The 16,189-nt window shown below is 38.5% G+C and overlaps 1 protein-coding gene across 9 annotated transcripts in view; it reads left to right on the forward strand.

Annotated features, from left to right (window-relative positions):
• The window catches only part of SPAG9 (sperm associated antigen 9), a 63,986-nt gene that overhangs the window by 29,633 nt on the left and 18,164 nt on the right, over positions 1-16,189 (forward strand). For all 9 annotated transcript variants that reach the window (XM_061377012.1, XM_061377003.1, XM_061377008.1 and 6 more), the window contains 11 exons: positions 1,897-2,050; positions 5,981-6,191; positions 6,704-6,803; positions 7,929-8,050; positions 11,052-11,109; positions 11,684-11,836; positions 11,925-11,976; positions 12,401-12,531; positions 14,084-14,140; positions 15,005-15,178; positions 15,869-15,998. In XM_061377012.1, the coding sequence (XP_061232996.1) occupies positions 1,897-2,050; positions 5,981-6,191; positions 6,704-6,803; positions 7,929-8,050; positions 11,052-11,109; positions 11,684-11,836; positions 11,925-11,976; positions 12,401-12,531; positions 14,084-14,140; positions 15,005-15,178; positions 15,869-15,998 (1,342 nt within the window). The remainder of the gene's footprint in view (positions 1-1,896; positions 2,051-5,980; positions 6,192-6,703; positions 6,804-7,928; positions 8,051-11,051; positions 11,110-11,683; positions 11,837-11,924; positions 11,977-12,400; positions 12,532-14,083; positions 14,141-15,004; positions 15,179-15,868; positions 15,999-16,189) is intronic.

A 16,189-nucleotide genomic window follows, 5' to 3' on the forward strand; every position in this document is an offset into this window, starting at 1 on the left:
ATGCACAATGTAGGCTTTATCACCGGCTTTCTCTGCCCCTGAAGGGCAGCTTTTTCCTCCTCTTGTTGCTGGATTCCTTAACCAATGAAAGGGTTTCAGCCTGTCTTTTGACATAATCTAAGCTTGTGTGGCGTGTCTTTTGTTCCCCACACACATTAGAGTGGTGGGAAACCTGAAGAAAAGCTGAACCTGTTACAATAGCAGGAACCCTTGGAATCAGATTCTCTTCAGTTCTGTGGCTGTTTTTCATAATGACTTGTCGGCACACTTAGTTTGCAGGTGCCGAGCAGTATCTGATGCTTTTTATTTTCTAATCCTGACTGATCTTGCTTTACTTTGCTAACCCACCTCCAAATTAGTGACCTAACTTGAAATGATATTTATGAAAGGCCAAGATATATGTGATGTGAGATTTAGTTGCAAAGATTTTTGTGACAAGGAGCATCTTTGTTATACCTGTACTGGAAAGGTTCACACAATTAAAATTGTTTTGCTCTTTGAACATTGTTTTCTTGGCGATGTAAAATTAACAAAAGGAGTTTATGGCTTAATTGCTAAATACAGTCTGTTCTTGGCTACCTTTTCTTTTATGTAACAGGAAAAAAAACCCCAAACCCAATGAAATTTATAGGAATTTTTGCTTTTCAGTATCCCCTGTAATGTTTTTGCATTTAATTTATATGCAGGTACTAATTCTGCACAGAATTCTACCTAGGTTGTGTTTCATTCATGAAAAGCCTTGCAAAAGAAAGTATATGTGGTTGGGGTTTGCCTTTTATGATGCTGAAATGCGAGATTTCACATATCTTAATACTTTGGATTATCTCTGCAGGGTACTTACAAGCAATGTTTTCTCAAGCATAATTTTTTGCCATCACTTGTGCACATTTTTATCTTTGTCTTCAGTATCCTTAGAGCTGTGCTAGTTGATTACAGTCCGTCCTTCTGTGTTTCATTGTTCTGACTGAACAAATAATTTGCTTTATCTCAATTCTATGCCTGGCTGGTATTTTTCCTTTTCAGGGCTGGCTGTAGCATCCTCTGAATTGCATTCTGCACACTGTTTTTGTCTCTTGCTAGCAGGAAGAATTAATCCTTTTGTTCACTGGTCACGCTGCTGATGGCAGGATTGACTTGGGGATATTCTTTTTTAGAGGGTTAATATATGAAGCTTTGGAATTTCCAAACATTATTTGCTATATGGAAGTGATAAAGGTAGCAGAGATGGTGAAGAGTTGAGATGAAGTAATTTGCCTTACTAACACAAGCTTTTGTGTAGCTTTAGGGTGAAGTGAGAGTGTTAAGACTGCACAGTTTTTGGCTGCACTAGTTTTTAACATCTGTAATTCCTTGATCCAGTTGTTTTCAGTTATACAAGTCCATGTAATTCCTATGATCTTCAGGAGAAAAATACCATACATTTTGAGAAGAGTTGGACTTCAGGCTGATTTTTTATAACTTCAGCAAATGCTTCAGTTAAGGATTTAGCTGTTGCCTGTTGTAGCAGTTATGTGGTATTGTATCTTGCATAAAATGTGCAAAATGCTGTTTTTAAGAGTGGCTGCTAAAAACCGTAATTTGAAATAAGGAAGCAGTTTCATCTTATGCTCCTCTTTGTATTGCAGTTCTGTAAAACTTTTATTTACTATAGGTTAGCTACAGTACAATCAATAACTGCTATCTGGAATAGACTGGAATAGACTCTTTGCAATCAGATGATGTGAAATAATGCTGTAGTAGCGTTCAGTTTGTACATTGTGTATTTAATAGAGCACAGTGTATGAATGTTTGAACCTATAATTTTACCACTTCCCAGCTGGTTTCAGAGGTGTACAGGAGAACCAATAGTGTGATATCTGAAATGGCTGATGAAACCTGTCTCTCTCTTTCAAACAGAAAGGAGCGTCCTATATCACTGGGCATCTTCCCATTACCTCCAGGAGATGCACTGCTTACGCCTGACACACAGAGAGAAGCGGGGGAAACGCCTGGGTCAGAGCACTGGAAATTCCATGAGCTAAGCCAGCCACGGTCCCACACAAGCCTGAAGGTGAGCATTCAGCTTGGCTGCCTTATGTGCTCGGAGAAGCTCTCATGAACAGGTTATAGGTTGTTGGTGGGGAAAGAAAGCAAATCGAAGGGGAGCTTGGAAAACCCTAAATCACTTTTGTATGAGCCAGATATGTTGCTTACTCAAATGAGCTTTGAAGGAACTTACTGGAAGAAACAGAGCATGGGTTGCGTGTTCCAAGTGAGTGGTAATACAGGCTACTTCTCTTACTCATAGGAGTGGGTTTTTTCTTTCTAAGGAACCTTTCCAAAAGGTCAGTCACTTGTTCTTTACACATTAGATATGTAACTAGATAGTTGTAAACAGGTCTGTTGGTTTAATACTGTTTTAGAAGGAAAGCTTTGATTACTATGCAGGCAGTACTCTTAAAGCAGCCTCTGTTACTATCAGGCATAGAGCGTAGGTATACCACAGAGCTGAGAATGACCTAACTTTCCTAAATTAGGCAGTGATTATGATTTCCCTTACATGTAGCTTGGCCATAATTCCTGCAATTGTTCAGTGTTCCAACAGTGAGCGGGTGGCATAGAACAAGCTGCAGACATGGAAAAATGGGGGAGTGGTGTCAGAGTGTGATGAATCTGGCAGTCAGGACTAGGGTGCACTAAAACACAGCAGGAGGAGGGAGCTGCAGGGTGGTGAACAACCTCACAATGTGTAGAGTCTCCCCATATATTTATGTCAATGAGGTGTTTTTTTCTTTGGAAGACTATGAATGTACTGTTAATTTGGAAAAGGCAGTCAGCTGAGGGGAATTTCCTCCTAAGTGAACTTCATACCTACCAGGGAAATATTAAACTGATAAGAATTAAAAAGCTAACCACAAATCATTGGAACCCAGGGTTTTTTGCTCCTAAAGGTCATATGGAGATAATCTGAAGTATAAATAATGGTTAATTATAACCATATCAAAGTAATAAAAAGGAGTTTGGATCAAAAAATCTGTCAGTTAAGCTCTCGGCTCGGACCATTTTTGTATCTTAAACTTGTCCTACACCAGTTAACATCAATAGATTGACAGACTTCACAAGAGCTGACTGAAATACAGCTTCAGAGTAGGAGATAAAGTATAAAGGGAATTCTCTGATCCTATCCTGTCCCCTGAGAAAATTATATTGGTTACTATGTATTGTCAAAATAGGTTTCTTGATGTAGTTTTAAAGATAATGCGCTGCTAAGAGAATTCACAGCACAGACTGTAATCTTTCAAACCTAGTTAGGGTAAGTTGATAAGGTCCAAAGCAGCATCTTTGGTTTTAGATGAATGTAAAGTACTTCTGAAGTCATAACCAGGATTTGAAACTTTCTTCTCCTAATACTTTCATTTCCTCTGAATGCTTTCAACGTGAAGTGTAAGGCACAAGCAAGATTCTGCTGCTTTGGGGCATCTGTTTTGCTTTCATGCATGAACATTTAATTAATGGTGTCTCTTCTAAAAGTATCACAAAGAGAAGGTGTCAGGAGAAACTCAGACGGAAAAGACCGAGTACTCTGTAGCTCGTATAGTAGTGATATTGCTGGATATCGTTTTAAGACAACAATACAGTTAGCTACCATTCATTCTCTTCTGCTTATTTCTGCAAAGTATTGCAGATGAGCTGCTGCTTCAAATTTAATTATCTAATTTCTAAACTAATTGTCTTTTTGCAGGCAAAGTCTTTTGGCAACATGGCCAAAAAAGTCCAATTTGCTAAGCCAACATAGCAGTGACTTTCAGATGCTTAGGCTTTGAGGTATTTTGATTAATTGATTGTCACTTAATGGAATTGTTTCATTTTCATTAGTTGTAGAACAAACATTCATGATTGTTTAATCAGCAGTTTCCAAGAGTTAGCTAACAAAATAAAAAATGCAGTAAAGTCAGGAATGTAAAATAGATGGGATTATTTGAAATTCCCATAAGGAAAAGACCATTCTCTTTGCTGATTTCTCTTGTGCTATCAAGCTGTTTTTCTTGAGCTTTGTGTTGGAAGTCGGTGATCAGTCTGTGCTGCATCAGTTAGTGGATGCTTTTGGAATACAAAGATGTAGAAATGTTTGAACAGAGCCAACAGCTCCGCTGAGGTTTTATTCCTTGTTTGTGTGAGCTCTGGAGTCCCTTGGTGAGGGGTAGCATTTCCTTCCTCCTGTATCTGCTTGCTGAAGTGTGAATCATTATCCAGTGGCTGAACTTCACCAACTCAAGAGGCAATTGAGTAAATTGTGTAGCTTTCCTTCCTTTTTTGTCTTAAAGGGACACATTGAGAGATGCATTTAGGGGCGTCTGTTATTTGACTGTATTTTTGAATAATTTTGTCAGAATATCAAATACTATTAATTGTGCTTCTTGTATTTTACTAAAAAAGGATGAAACCTGAAAGTAACTGGTAGGCAGGTTTTGAAATGCTGAATTTTGTGTCTAGGGCTTGCAAATTCCATGTGGGGATGCCATTATAGGATAAAAGCTTTTATATTGATGGTGATAAACATAAATGTGTGTTTTCCTGTCTACCCCCTGAGTGAAAACCTTATCTTTCCAGGAAGTTCCAAAGGTAAATGTTTTGAGGTTATAATTCTTGGTAATCTTATACTGCGTACAAATGGGGGAATGTGTGTCTGTATGCAGGTCTTACCTTATTTTCTTTTAAATAACCTTAAAATTCAGTTTCCCTTCCTTTTCAAAAAGGGATGCTGGCAGCATGATGAATTTGTGCTTCATAAAAGCTAAACTTGCTTCATTCCTGCCAAGTTCAGGTTTCCTGAGCTAACAGATATATTCTCTTTAAATGTCACAGACTTGTCTGGGAGCTTTGCATTCACCTCCAGTTCCCAAACAAGCCCCTAAAAGAACCTGTCATCAAAAATTACCATCGTGCCTTCACTTTGTGCTTAGCAGCCTCTTTGTTTCACCTTGATCTTTACCAAGGAGATTCCCCTAACTCTGTATGCTAGAAAATACTGGCCTAAACAGACTAATTTTTTTCATATCTTCAGTGAACTCATTTGATGTTATGTCTGTTTAAGTCATAATCAAGACCTCTGCATGCTGGTGTGGCTCTGGTCCTGAATGGGGGGTAAAATGTGAATGAGAGGAGACAAGCTGCAGAAGAGGGCTGTTAGTAATATCAGGTAGTAGCTTCTAGTTATGTCAAACACAGTCACCTCCCCTTGAGCACAGTGCCTGATGAAACCCTGTCTGAGTAATGGTCATAATTGTGAGTCCAGGAGCTTGATTAATAGCCAGACTTGTGGCTCTTGATGCACTGTCACTGGCATGTAGACTGTTGCCAGTAATTGGCTTCTAAGGAGGAGCTGTTTACCAATATGCTACAGTTGATCTGAATTCAGCCAGACAAGCAGTCACTGCAGTTCACTGTCTCCTTTCCAGTGTCATCCAGGGCTTACAGTTAAGATTGGGAAGCATGTAAAAACAGTCTGAATGCCAATACTATACATGTATATCAGTAAAGTCATTGCTCTGCATCAGTGCTTTAGTGATTGCTTTTAAGATAATGTTTGAAGGTATCATGCACATTTAGCAGAATTGATGTGATACAAGCTTTAGGGAAGATTGAGCAGTTCATTGTGCAGCTAGGAGGATTACTAATATGGGAGTACTGCCTGTTGTCTAGGAGACTTTACCAGAAAACCACCATAAAGTTGTGACTATTATTATCAGCTGAGGTCAAACATTAGCATTAAAAACAAGGGCATGTTTTGTGCGGCTATAACCTCCCTAAGATAAGTGAAACAGCCATAGTCTGAAGATGAATCTGGCAGTACTGGCTTATTCTTCCCATTCCTGTTTCTTTGCATTTGCATATTCTTTAGTAAAATACAATAATTTTGGTATTTGTTCTTCAGTTTATGTGCCAAACTCTTCTAATAATTCTTTGAGTTAATTTTTTAATGGCAATTGCTGTATTTTAGGATGAGCTCTCTGATGTTAGCCAAGCAGCCTCAAAAGCTACTACTCCAGCATCCACAGCTGCTTCAGATGTACCTGTACTGCCTGCTGAAACTCCTCAGAAGGAAGATGTTGAAGGGCTTGCAAAGGGTGCAGATATGCCAAATGAGAAGCTGGACATAGGCAAGAATATTGAAGTACAGGTAGCTCAGGAGACAAGAAACGTGTCCACTGGTGAGCTGCTTTAACTCTTTAGTGTATGTTTACTAAGGACCTCATTTAGTCTGTTACAAAATACCTTCATTATTGTGTCACAAATGAGAAATCATTTTTGACTCTGGTTTTAGGAATACAGAGTTTTGGTAAGAGATACAGGTCTGTTGTTTATGGGTAGCTTTAGCCTTTATTTTTCTAGAATAAGAATCATTTATGACATTTCCTTGTAAACAACAGAAGTGACATTCATCTAGACATAGAGATTCATGAGATGATAGACATCTGCTTGGTTTCAGTTGCAGACATAGTGGGAAATAACTGGCATTGGATGACGTACGGTAAATTCAGGAGATACTTAGAAATTCCATTGTCTGCACTCTCAAAATCTGTAGGTCTTAATTAATTCCCTTGATAAGTCTTTGAACAGTAGTTTACTAAGTTGGTGATAGATTAGTAACAACTGCATGCAGATAATGCCATTAAGTGATGGTGATCTTGTTTATGGAGATGTACCACTTGCTTTTCCCTAGGTGGAAATGAAAATGAAGAAAAATCTGAAGTTCAGGCAATCATTGAATCAACTCCTGAGTTGGATATGGATAAAGATCTCAGCGGATATAAGGGTTCTAGGTGAGTTATGTGTTATGATGTGAGTAGGAAGACCAATTTTAGAAGGTACCAGACTTCAGTTTTGAACTTATGACTTGTTTAGAAGCTTTACCAGCATGAGATCATGCTTTATATAATGAATCTCCCCCCTCTATGGCCTTAGTTCCCCAAATTCCTTCTGAGTTTTTAACTACAGCAGCAGTTCTTTATTTTCTTGCTACACCTGAGGGTATTTCATATTACAGCTCACTTAAGAATGTTTACATATTCTTTCTGTATTTCAAGCAAAGGGTCTAACTAAAAGGCCTTTTCTCAGTAGATGCAGGTTTCAAGGTACTAGCAGTTTCCAAGCTGGGCCCTTGTGTTTTCACCCATATCTTTAAAATCTGGATTTATGGTTGACTTTACAAGGTTACGGCATTTATTCATCAGATTCTGATGGAGGGATCCCAGTGTTAGCAGAATGCATTTGCCTGAGTCTGCTTCCTTGCAGGCTTTTCCTTGTGAAGTATGACATTTATTTCCTAAGCTCTAAGCCCCATGAAATAAATGCACAAATACTGTTTGAATAGTGTGTGTGGGATGCCTGATCTTTTAGGCAAGCCTGGAAAAAATGTAGGGTCTAGCCCCAGGTCCTTCAAATCCATTATGTGTCTGCGTATTTCACTCCTGTGATGAGATAGGGAGAAATCACCTTGTATGTTGAAGGTTAATGGCATAAAATTGTTGTGTGAAAGGAGCCCCTTTTTTGAACAGAGGAATATTTGATCTCTGTTTGGTTCTCTTGCATTCTTGTTATATTAAATGACCTTCAGTTTGGCTGAGCTGTTCGTTCTTCAGGCATTTGGGCTGACTTAAGTCCTGACAGGGCTGAATTTCTGTATGCCTAAAGGTGATACGCTCTAATTTATTAAACTCCTGAGCAGCTCAATATCAGCAGCTACCTCAAGTTTGGGATCCTGTTGCCAAAGTAATAATTGAAAATAGAATCTAGGACTCAGCCAACTGAAAGCTCATGAGAATTTTACTTCTGGATTTTTTTTTGGGAGGTAACAAATGAACTGGTAAAACCAGAGATGGAGCTTTCTTCATTGTGGGAATGTTTTCCTTCTGCTTTTTGATGTCTTGTTCTAATTCTTTGAATAGCACTCCTACCAAAGGCATAGAGAACAAAGCATTTGATCGTAACACAGAGTCACTCTTTGAAGAGCTGTCATCTGCTGGTTCTGGCCTAATTGGAGATGTGGATGAAGGTGCAGATTTACTGGGTAAGAAAGGTTATTTAAAGATGCAGCTTACAGGAACTTTTCTTGTTAGTGGAGTGCTTAATTGTCCTTGCTGGATTTACTGTTAGGATTCATTTGCATGAAAATCATTTGAGTATCATCTTAAGATGGTCATTGGAATGCAGAATAGCAGGAGAAAGTGTTTGTTCTTTCTTTCAATATAATGATATCAGCCTTAATCTTTTGGGGCACTTCTTTGTGGTATTCTCTGTTTCAGTTTTTCCTCAGTTCTCTGACACAAGGGTTTTTATCTCAAGCAAGGATGTCTGTCTTGAACTGGTTTTAAGTAGTTTAATGCAGATTGTGCCCAGTCTTTAATGGCCTGGCTTTATCACCTCTCCATGGAATTTAACTTGTAAGAGAGGATTGCAGCAGAATGCCATTGTGGTAATTTGAGCATCAAGCCATCCATTAACTGTAAGGGGAGGGGAAACCCACACTTTTACCCCTGCTACTTGTGTGCTGACTGAACAAAATATAAGTTTTGGGAATATGAGTTGATCAGGAGCAAAAAGGTCATGAAAAGCATCTTTCTGTAAACAACATGACAAGGTATTTCTGACCATATTGATGTTCAGACCTTATTTTGAGATGATGAAAGCTGGTACTATGGAATGCATGAAATGCAAATGCAACCTTTGTGTGTTTTAGAAATGGGTTGTGTACAGAAAATCAGCCATTTGCTTCTGTTACCTGACGCAGCAGAAATACAGATTGTCAATAGTATTACTTAGAACTGTTGTGTATGCAATCTGGGTTTCTGGTTATTCAGTGTTCCACCAGAAGCTTACTTTACATCAACCAGGTGATGTTTCTGCAAAGTATGGGAGTAATGGGCCTATCTCCAGTCTGAGATGGCTTTTCTTTGTCACTCTGCTGGCTTGAGCAGTGAGGACCATCACGTCCTTGTTGGAACATACTTAATCAAAACCTCTTGCACTCTGTTGTCACATGGGCAACTAATAACACATTCTGCATGCAAAAATGCGGATACTGGAGAAATACTAACTTCATCCATTAGCCATGTGATTAATTGTATATAGAATTACTGTCAGGACTTCTTGATAATAAATGCTGTGTTTTCCACTTTTTTAGTGTAACCTATCAAAATGTTGTCACTGGCTACTTTGCCATTAAGCTACTACAGTGTGTGCAAAATGAGCACATGGTTGTAACTGCATTTGTAACGTAGAATGTGTTGGTCTAAAAGTTTTACTGTACAATCATCATTTCACTCTGAGCACAACCATAGTCCAGATTACTCTCTATTACTTAAGAGCCCCATCTACAACCAGGTTAACCAGTGTGTTGTGATCTGTTCTAAGAAAGCATTAAACTTCAGTTTGGAGTTCTGTCCAAGTAGTTAATTGGGATTCTCTAATCTGTTTTCTCTTGGGCTGCATACCCAGGGGAATATTCTGGTGTGTATGCTTCTTTCTTAACACAAGTTCTCTGAAACCTGTTGCTTCTGCAGTTAGGCTGTTCTTGGCTGCTGCGCTCATCAAATACATTCTCTGCATTTTTTTTCCCTGCTTGGTAACATATTTTTTTTGCCTTTGCACTCTGGCTTTCTAATTTTTGTTCTTGCATTATAAAGGGGGTTGAAACCTGGTGGGAAGTGATCCCAGGTGCTTTTATCTGTGAATACTGGAAACATTTAAAAAGCAATAACCACTTGAATAAAAACCTCTTGATGAGTGTAGTGCGGAGGATTTATCCAGATATTGGTAAAATAGCAATAGCTGATCCAAGTTCCTTCACTGTTAAATGTAATTTAAATCCAAAACTCAGAGAGAGGAATTCCAAAAGCGGGAACTTTGGCTTGCATGTCTATGTTTAGATACCCTTTTTTGTTGTCCAAATATCCAAGTCATCTGTTAGCAAACTTACTTGCAAGGCTGTGCTCATAGAGTAATTTAAAAGGCTTCCATCATTAACTTAACTTTTCCATTAGGTAATATTGAATCAGCATCATTCCTGTTGTTATCAGTGTAGTGATTATTTTTGCTGTGCAAGATGTAAAATAATTAATTTTTTTTGCCTGGAAGTTTGTATCTGTTTTTTTTTTTTGTATATATTTTTTTCTTTAAAGCCTGCAAATTGTCTGATTTTAGGCATGCAAACAGGAGGGTGAAAAATTGGTTTTCCATAGTAGCATTTTGATTTGAAACTTACTGAATGGCTTCGCATTTCTTCCAAGTACTGGGCTTCTAAATGATTTTGCAGAAAATGAGCTAGACTTTTCTTAGGTTACTGGTTTTTTTAAGAGTCTAACCAGTAGAAATGGTTGTGACAAACTTTAACATCTGTCTCTTGTATAAATCCTGCTTCCAACCACATCCCATTGCCCTTTGATTTCTTTGGTAGTGCCTTTGTTTTAATTCACTCTTCATAAGTCTAAATCTTCTATTTGCTCTTCGCTCATACTACACCTTACATGAACTGTTTCTTGTTCTTGTTTTTGCTCTACATGGAATGCATGGGCTTTAAAGACCATAATTTCTTTGGTAAGGTATCATTTGCTCTGGGGACATCTGCAGGGCTTTTACAATCTGGGCTTTATAATTCAGCATGTCTTGTGTCTGTAACTGGTATACTTTTGTGTTTAACATGGTATAAAAGACAGTTGAGCATTTTAAACCTAGCTTTGTGTGCTGATACTTCTCAGTAATGCTGTGGTTGTTTTGATTTAGTAGTACTGTAATCTTCAAAATGGATAGAGTAGGTGGAGGCAGCACTAGGCACTAGTCTGTGGCTAGCCAGGGTTGCCTTTAAGCTTTAACTGAAGTCAGACTGGGAAGAAGGTGGAGGGAAAAGCTAATTGTAGAAGGTAGGTCAGTCCTGAAACTTCAGATAGCTCACAACTTTACTGACAAACTTGTCATACGTAAAATTCAGCTGGTTTTAGACAGCGGCAAAACATAGGTTTTATAAAAGCATCCATTTTATCTGCTAATTTCATGTGTTTGTTTCCTTTAAAAAGGAATGGGTCGTGAGGTTGAAAACCTTATTTTGGAGAACACTCAGCTGTTGGAGACAAAGTAAGTGAGAATATAGTATGTAAAAAAATCCTGGCCTTCTCTGTTGTATTTTGTTCTATCTTTAATATCTTCATACACAGAAAATGGAAGTTATACAAATGTACTTTCAGTTCCAAGAGTAGTGGTGCTACAAGTATTTTGAGTCTGCAGGTCTATCTGGCTAAATATATAGCTTAATCCTTCTAGAATTCCGGTATTCTTCTGGAAATCAAGGATCTAAGAAGCAAAAGCTGCTTTTTGTTACTGCTAAAAGAAATGCAGTGCTATGCCCTAGTGTGATCCACTCCCTGTACAGTTACAGCTGTAACTGCAGAAGCTAATACATTGGAGCACTGTTGAGGAACCTCTAAGCAAACTGTTCTGATTTATCTGTCCTTTTTTTTTCTAATACAGAGTTGTGAATGTGTTTGGGCATTTGAGATTTGGGGGGAGAGTTTGACCTGGTTTAGAAAGCTGTACTTTTTGCAGCAGCTCTGCGTAAGAAGCTGCAGGTCTTCAAGAACAAAATCAGGCTGAAGCTTTACTGTGAGTCCACAGTCATCCTTGTAATGGTGTATTTTAAATGTTTGTGTAGAAATGCACTGAATGTAGTGAAGAATGATTTGATAGCAAAGGTGGATGAGTTGACCTGCGAGAAGGATGTACTACAAGGTGAATTGGAGGCTGTAAAACAAGCAAAACAAAAGCTTGAAGAGAAGAATAAGGAACTGGAAGAAGAGCTGAGGAAGTAAGTTTAATGCCATGGTTGTGAAGAAGACAGATTAAAAAACCCCCACTGTGGTATCTAATGCAGCTATCTTTCATTTTGTATTTAGAGCTCGTGCAGAAGCAGAGGAGGCAAGACAGAAAGCTAAAGAGGATGATGATGTAGGTGTATGTGTCTATGTGGGGTTTTGTATTTATAATTCACAATGGGACATCATAAGCTCACATGCGTTGAGTGCTGCTAAACTTCACTGCTTAATCAGTAGTGAACTTCCTCCATGTATAGAAAAGATAGAAGATCTAAAGAGCACAAGTAAACTTCAAACACACCATGTCTAGTTTTCTTTCCTTCCTCTCTGCCCATTATTGTTATGTTATTTATGTTGAGCTGTTTTTATTCAGATTATGCTACATACAAAGGATGGGAGGAGAGGAAGGTAAAAGCAAGTCAGTTTTACAAAGCCCCAGATGATTTGGAATCTGGAGATGTGCCCTAAACTGACTCTTACTGGAACGCAGAGGCTGACTCTGCAAGGCCCTACTGTGCTCCTTTGTTTGTCCTATGTTTGTTTTTTTGTGTGTTCAGAGTGATGTCCCCACTGCTCAGCGGAAGCGTTTTACTCGTGTTGAAATGGCCCGTGTTCTGATGGAAAGAAATCAGTATAAGGAGAGGTTGATGGAGCTTCAGGAAGCTGTCCGATGGACTGAGATGATAAGGTAAAAGGTTCTTCCTAGAGCTCCTTGGATTTTACAGACTTTTGATTTATATTTTTTTTTAGCTGCAGAGTGATCTGGTCAATAGGTTTTGAGGCCTTGTGTCCCCATATGCCCATGAACAACTTTGGTGTTAAGTTTAAAACTCATAGCAGCCTTCCAATACCTGAGTGGGCCTACAAGGATGCTGGAGAGGGACTCTTCATCAGGGACTGTAGTGATAGGACAAGGGGTGATGGGTTCAAACTTAAACAGGGGATGTTCAAGTTAGATGTAAGGAAGAAGCTCTTTACTGTGAGGGTGGTGAGGCACTGGAACAGGCTGCCCAAAGAAGTGGTAAATGCGCCATCCCTGGCAGTGTTCAAGGCCAGCTTGGACAGAACCTCAGGTAACACGGTCTAGTGTGAGGCATCCCTGCCCATGGCAGGGGGTTGGAACTGAATGATCTTAAGGTCCTTTCCAACCCTAACTATTCTATGAATCTAAGTTATGGGCATGTAATTTAACATTGTCTAAATAGGTTCTTGGTGAGACCTCGGTGAAGATGTGTTACTTTGTATGATGTGCAGTAAGCATCCCTTGAAGAAATGTGTGTACTCTGGAACATTTACAGAACTTGGTAATTGTAAATAAGATTAATTTGGTGGGCAGGAAAAATTGATGTGTGTGTGCATGCACATCTTAAAGCAGTGAGCCCAGCTGTCAAAACAGGAATAACATACAGTCTTCAGACTGAGTGTAATCCATTTGTAAGGACTTATCTTAAACAGCTTTAAAAGTGTGCAAGGTGTATTAAATATAAACAGTGAAGATGGTCATTTGGTCTAATTTGCATCCTGAATATTGAGTTGTCTGGAAGGTATGATTTTCAAAGAAAAAGTGTTCTGATTTGGAGCTCAGCCCAGCTCGTTCTTGACACATCCGGCATGTCCAGAGGTAACTCTGTCATTTGGTGCCGCCTGCTGTCAGGCAGAACAATGGCATTTGATTTTTCTATTGTCCTCAATCCCTGTGAGCCATTTGAGTCTGAGAGGAAGAATACATATTCCCAAGCAGACATGGCTTGCTTTTCTATAGCTCTTTATCTGCTGTAGAAATCCTCTCCTATCTCTGTTACTGTGTCTATGGCTTCAGGAACAATGACTTTATAATATTTTTTTTCCACTGATTTGTTGAAGAATAAGAGATTTTAAAATAAAAAGCAATGGTTAAAATATTAAAGAAGTAAGAGGCAGAAGAATTTAGGATGGTTTGCTGTTTTCTTCTAGCTGTTTTCATTGCAAAGTGTTACACAAATGTGTCTCTTCTGTCTGAAAAGCACTCACCAGTTGTGTGTTTGATGCAAGTAAATGTGGATGATGTTTCCTGTGTTACTCCAGTTCACATAGTGAGAATTGCAATATTGTGCTCTGATCAGAAAAGAAGTGGCAATGGGAAGAAACAGGCTTTGATACTTTTGATGTGTTATCCTGGTTTTTTTTTAAGAGTTACACACTGTTCCTTTCCTTTTTTTAATTAATGCTTACTCAGTAAAGTTGGAATTCATTTCTTGTAGAGCATCGAGAGAAAATCCAGCCATGCAAGAAAAGAAGAGATCAAGCATTTGGCAGTTGTAAGTATTGAAATGCAGCTCACTGGCAAAACCAAATAAAAGACCCTCACCAATTAGCTGGCACATTTTTGTATGTTAGCTAATTACCTTTTGGCAGATGAAGATGTCTTAACTCTTCTCCTCTTGTTACCTAGCATGCCAGCTCGGTAAGGCTGTTCTTGAAGACAAAATGTATCGTAAGCTGCATCACGTAATGAATGGCTGTGCACTTTGTGAAGTTAAATGCCAAAGTGCTGTATTTTTTATTCTAGCCTGATATGCACCAGGACTCTTGTTCTGATTGTTTTATTATTGTTCTTTTTAATGGTGAAAAATAGAAACCTGAATAGCTCGTGTGGATTGCATTTATTTCAGCTTCCTTTTCCTCTATGAAGTCCAGCTTAATGGTTGTTTAAACTCTCCATTCTAACCTCAAGCTCTTTAAATATGAAAGTGTTATTCACAACAAAATAACTGTCAAATAATGCTTTTGATTTAGTGGTTTGCTGATAACTGTTCTCTTTTAGCCTGGGAAATGGGGTTTTTAAAGTGCTCTGTGCATGAACTAATATGCTTCATAAAACTGTTTTCCAGATGTGATGCTCACATCCTAATTTTGTTGGTTCCCTGTAGATGCTCATTCAAGATGAAGATCCCATTAAATTTATAGTCAAATGGGATAAGAATTCCTTGAGAATTTTTCTTACTGACATGAGTTTCTATGCTTTGAGAGTGTTGCTGAGTGTGGTGGCTGATGCTATGTTGGGCTCCAGTTTCTTAGTCTAACTGGCTTGAGCAGGCTAGCATATGCAGTGTTTTGTCTGCATAGTTAAATTTAGATGCAACTTACAAATCTTAAATTTCCATCTTTCTGTTTTCTTCTAGCTTTAGCAGGCTCTTCAGTTCATCTAGCAATACAGCTAAGAAACCAGAACCTCCTGTCAATGTAAAATACAATGCTCCAACTTCACATATTACTCCATCAGTCAAGAAAAGAAGCAGCACCTTATCTCAATTACCCAGTGACAAATCTAAAGCCTTTGAATTCCTCAGTGAAGAGTAAGACATTTTGCTTTTATAATATTAGATATGCTTTATCAAGTATTTACTCTTTTATTCCTCTGAGATAAATAGTATGCTGATAAGTGAGGTATAATGTTCTGAAATGAGTGTTGATACATAAGAAATTAACATGGTGCAGACTGAAAAGCGTTACTGGATGAGAACTTTGGGAACCTGGCAGTAGTATTCTATTTGGTAAATATCACTGCCTTTCATTAAAGTGCATTTAGGCACAGGAGGCAGCACTTGGTACACTTTTATATGCAAGTGGTGTAGCTGAGCAATAACTGTACAGGTACTTTCACTTTAAGTTCAATGGAAAAATAGAACAACATGAGTCAGGCTAGCAAGTATCTGTAATTATTTTTTCCTCCTGTCCTTCTTTTTGGCAATGTGTACTTTTGGCTTACAACTTTTAAAGCTTCTAGGGGAGGTACATAACCCAAGTTTATTGTCTTTAAGGATGCTGATAACAGACTTTCTGGTTTTGCCTGTCTTTCACAGGTCTCTTAGAAATAGCCCACAGGAAACCTGGTGTTCTGTAGGTGATGTGTGAAAAACTAGCGATCTCTTTAGTAACCCAGTGCTTCCACAGAGGTCTTGTATTGAGTTTGACAGCAACTCCCATTAAACAAAGGATTTTGAAGAGCATAAATAATAGGTTCTTTAATAATGATTCTTCCCTAGAACTGAAGCCAGTTTAGCCTCACGCAGAGAGCAGAAGAGAGAGCAGTATCGCCAAGTGAAAGCACATGTTCAGAAAGAGGATGGTAGAGTGCAAGCATTTGGCTGGAGTCTACCTCAGAAGTACAAACAGGTATAAGGCTCATGTTTTCAAATGTGGTGGTAACAACTTCATGTTTTGTGAAATTTGAACAGAGAATAATTTAAAAGCTTGTGCTTTGTGGTTAAAAGAGTCTTTCTAATAAAAACCACAGTGCAAAGCTCTTAATTGTGTTTAACGAAGTCTGATCAATTGATTCCAAAGACTGTAAAGCTCTTTTAAAT

This window comes from Neopsephotus bourkii, unplaced genomic scaffold (genome assembly GCF_033783945.1).
Source record: "Neopsephotus bourkii isolate Nb327-2 ecotype Australia unplaced genomic scaffold, CSIRO-AGI_Nbou_v1 NB_1749, whole genome shotgun sequence".
NCBI lineage: Eukaryota > Metazoa > Chordata > Aves > Psittaciformes > Psittacidae > Neopsephotus > Neopsephotus bourkii.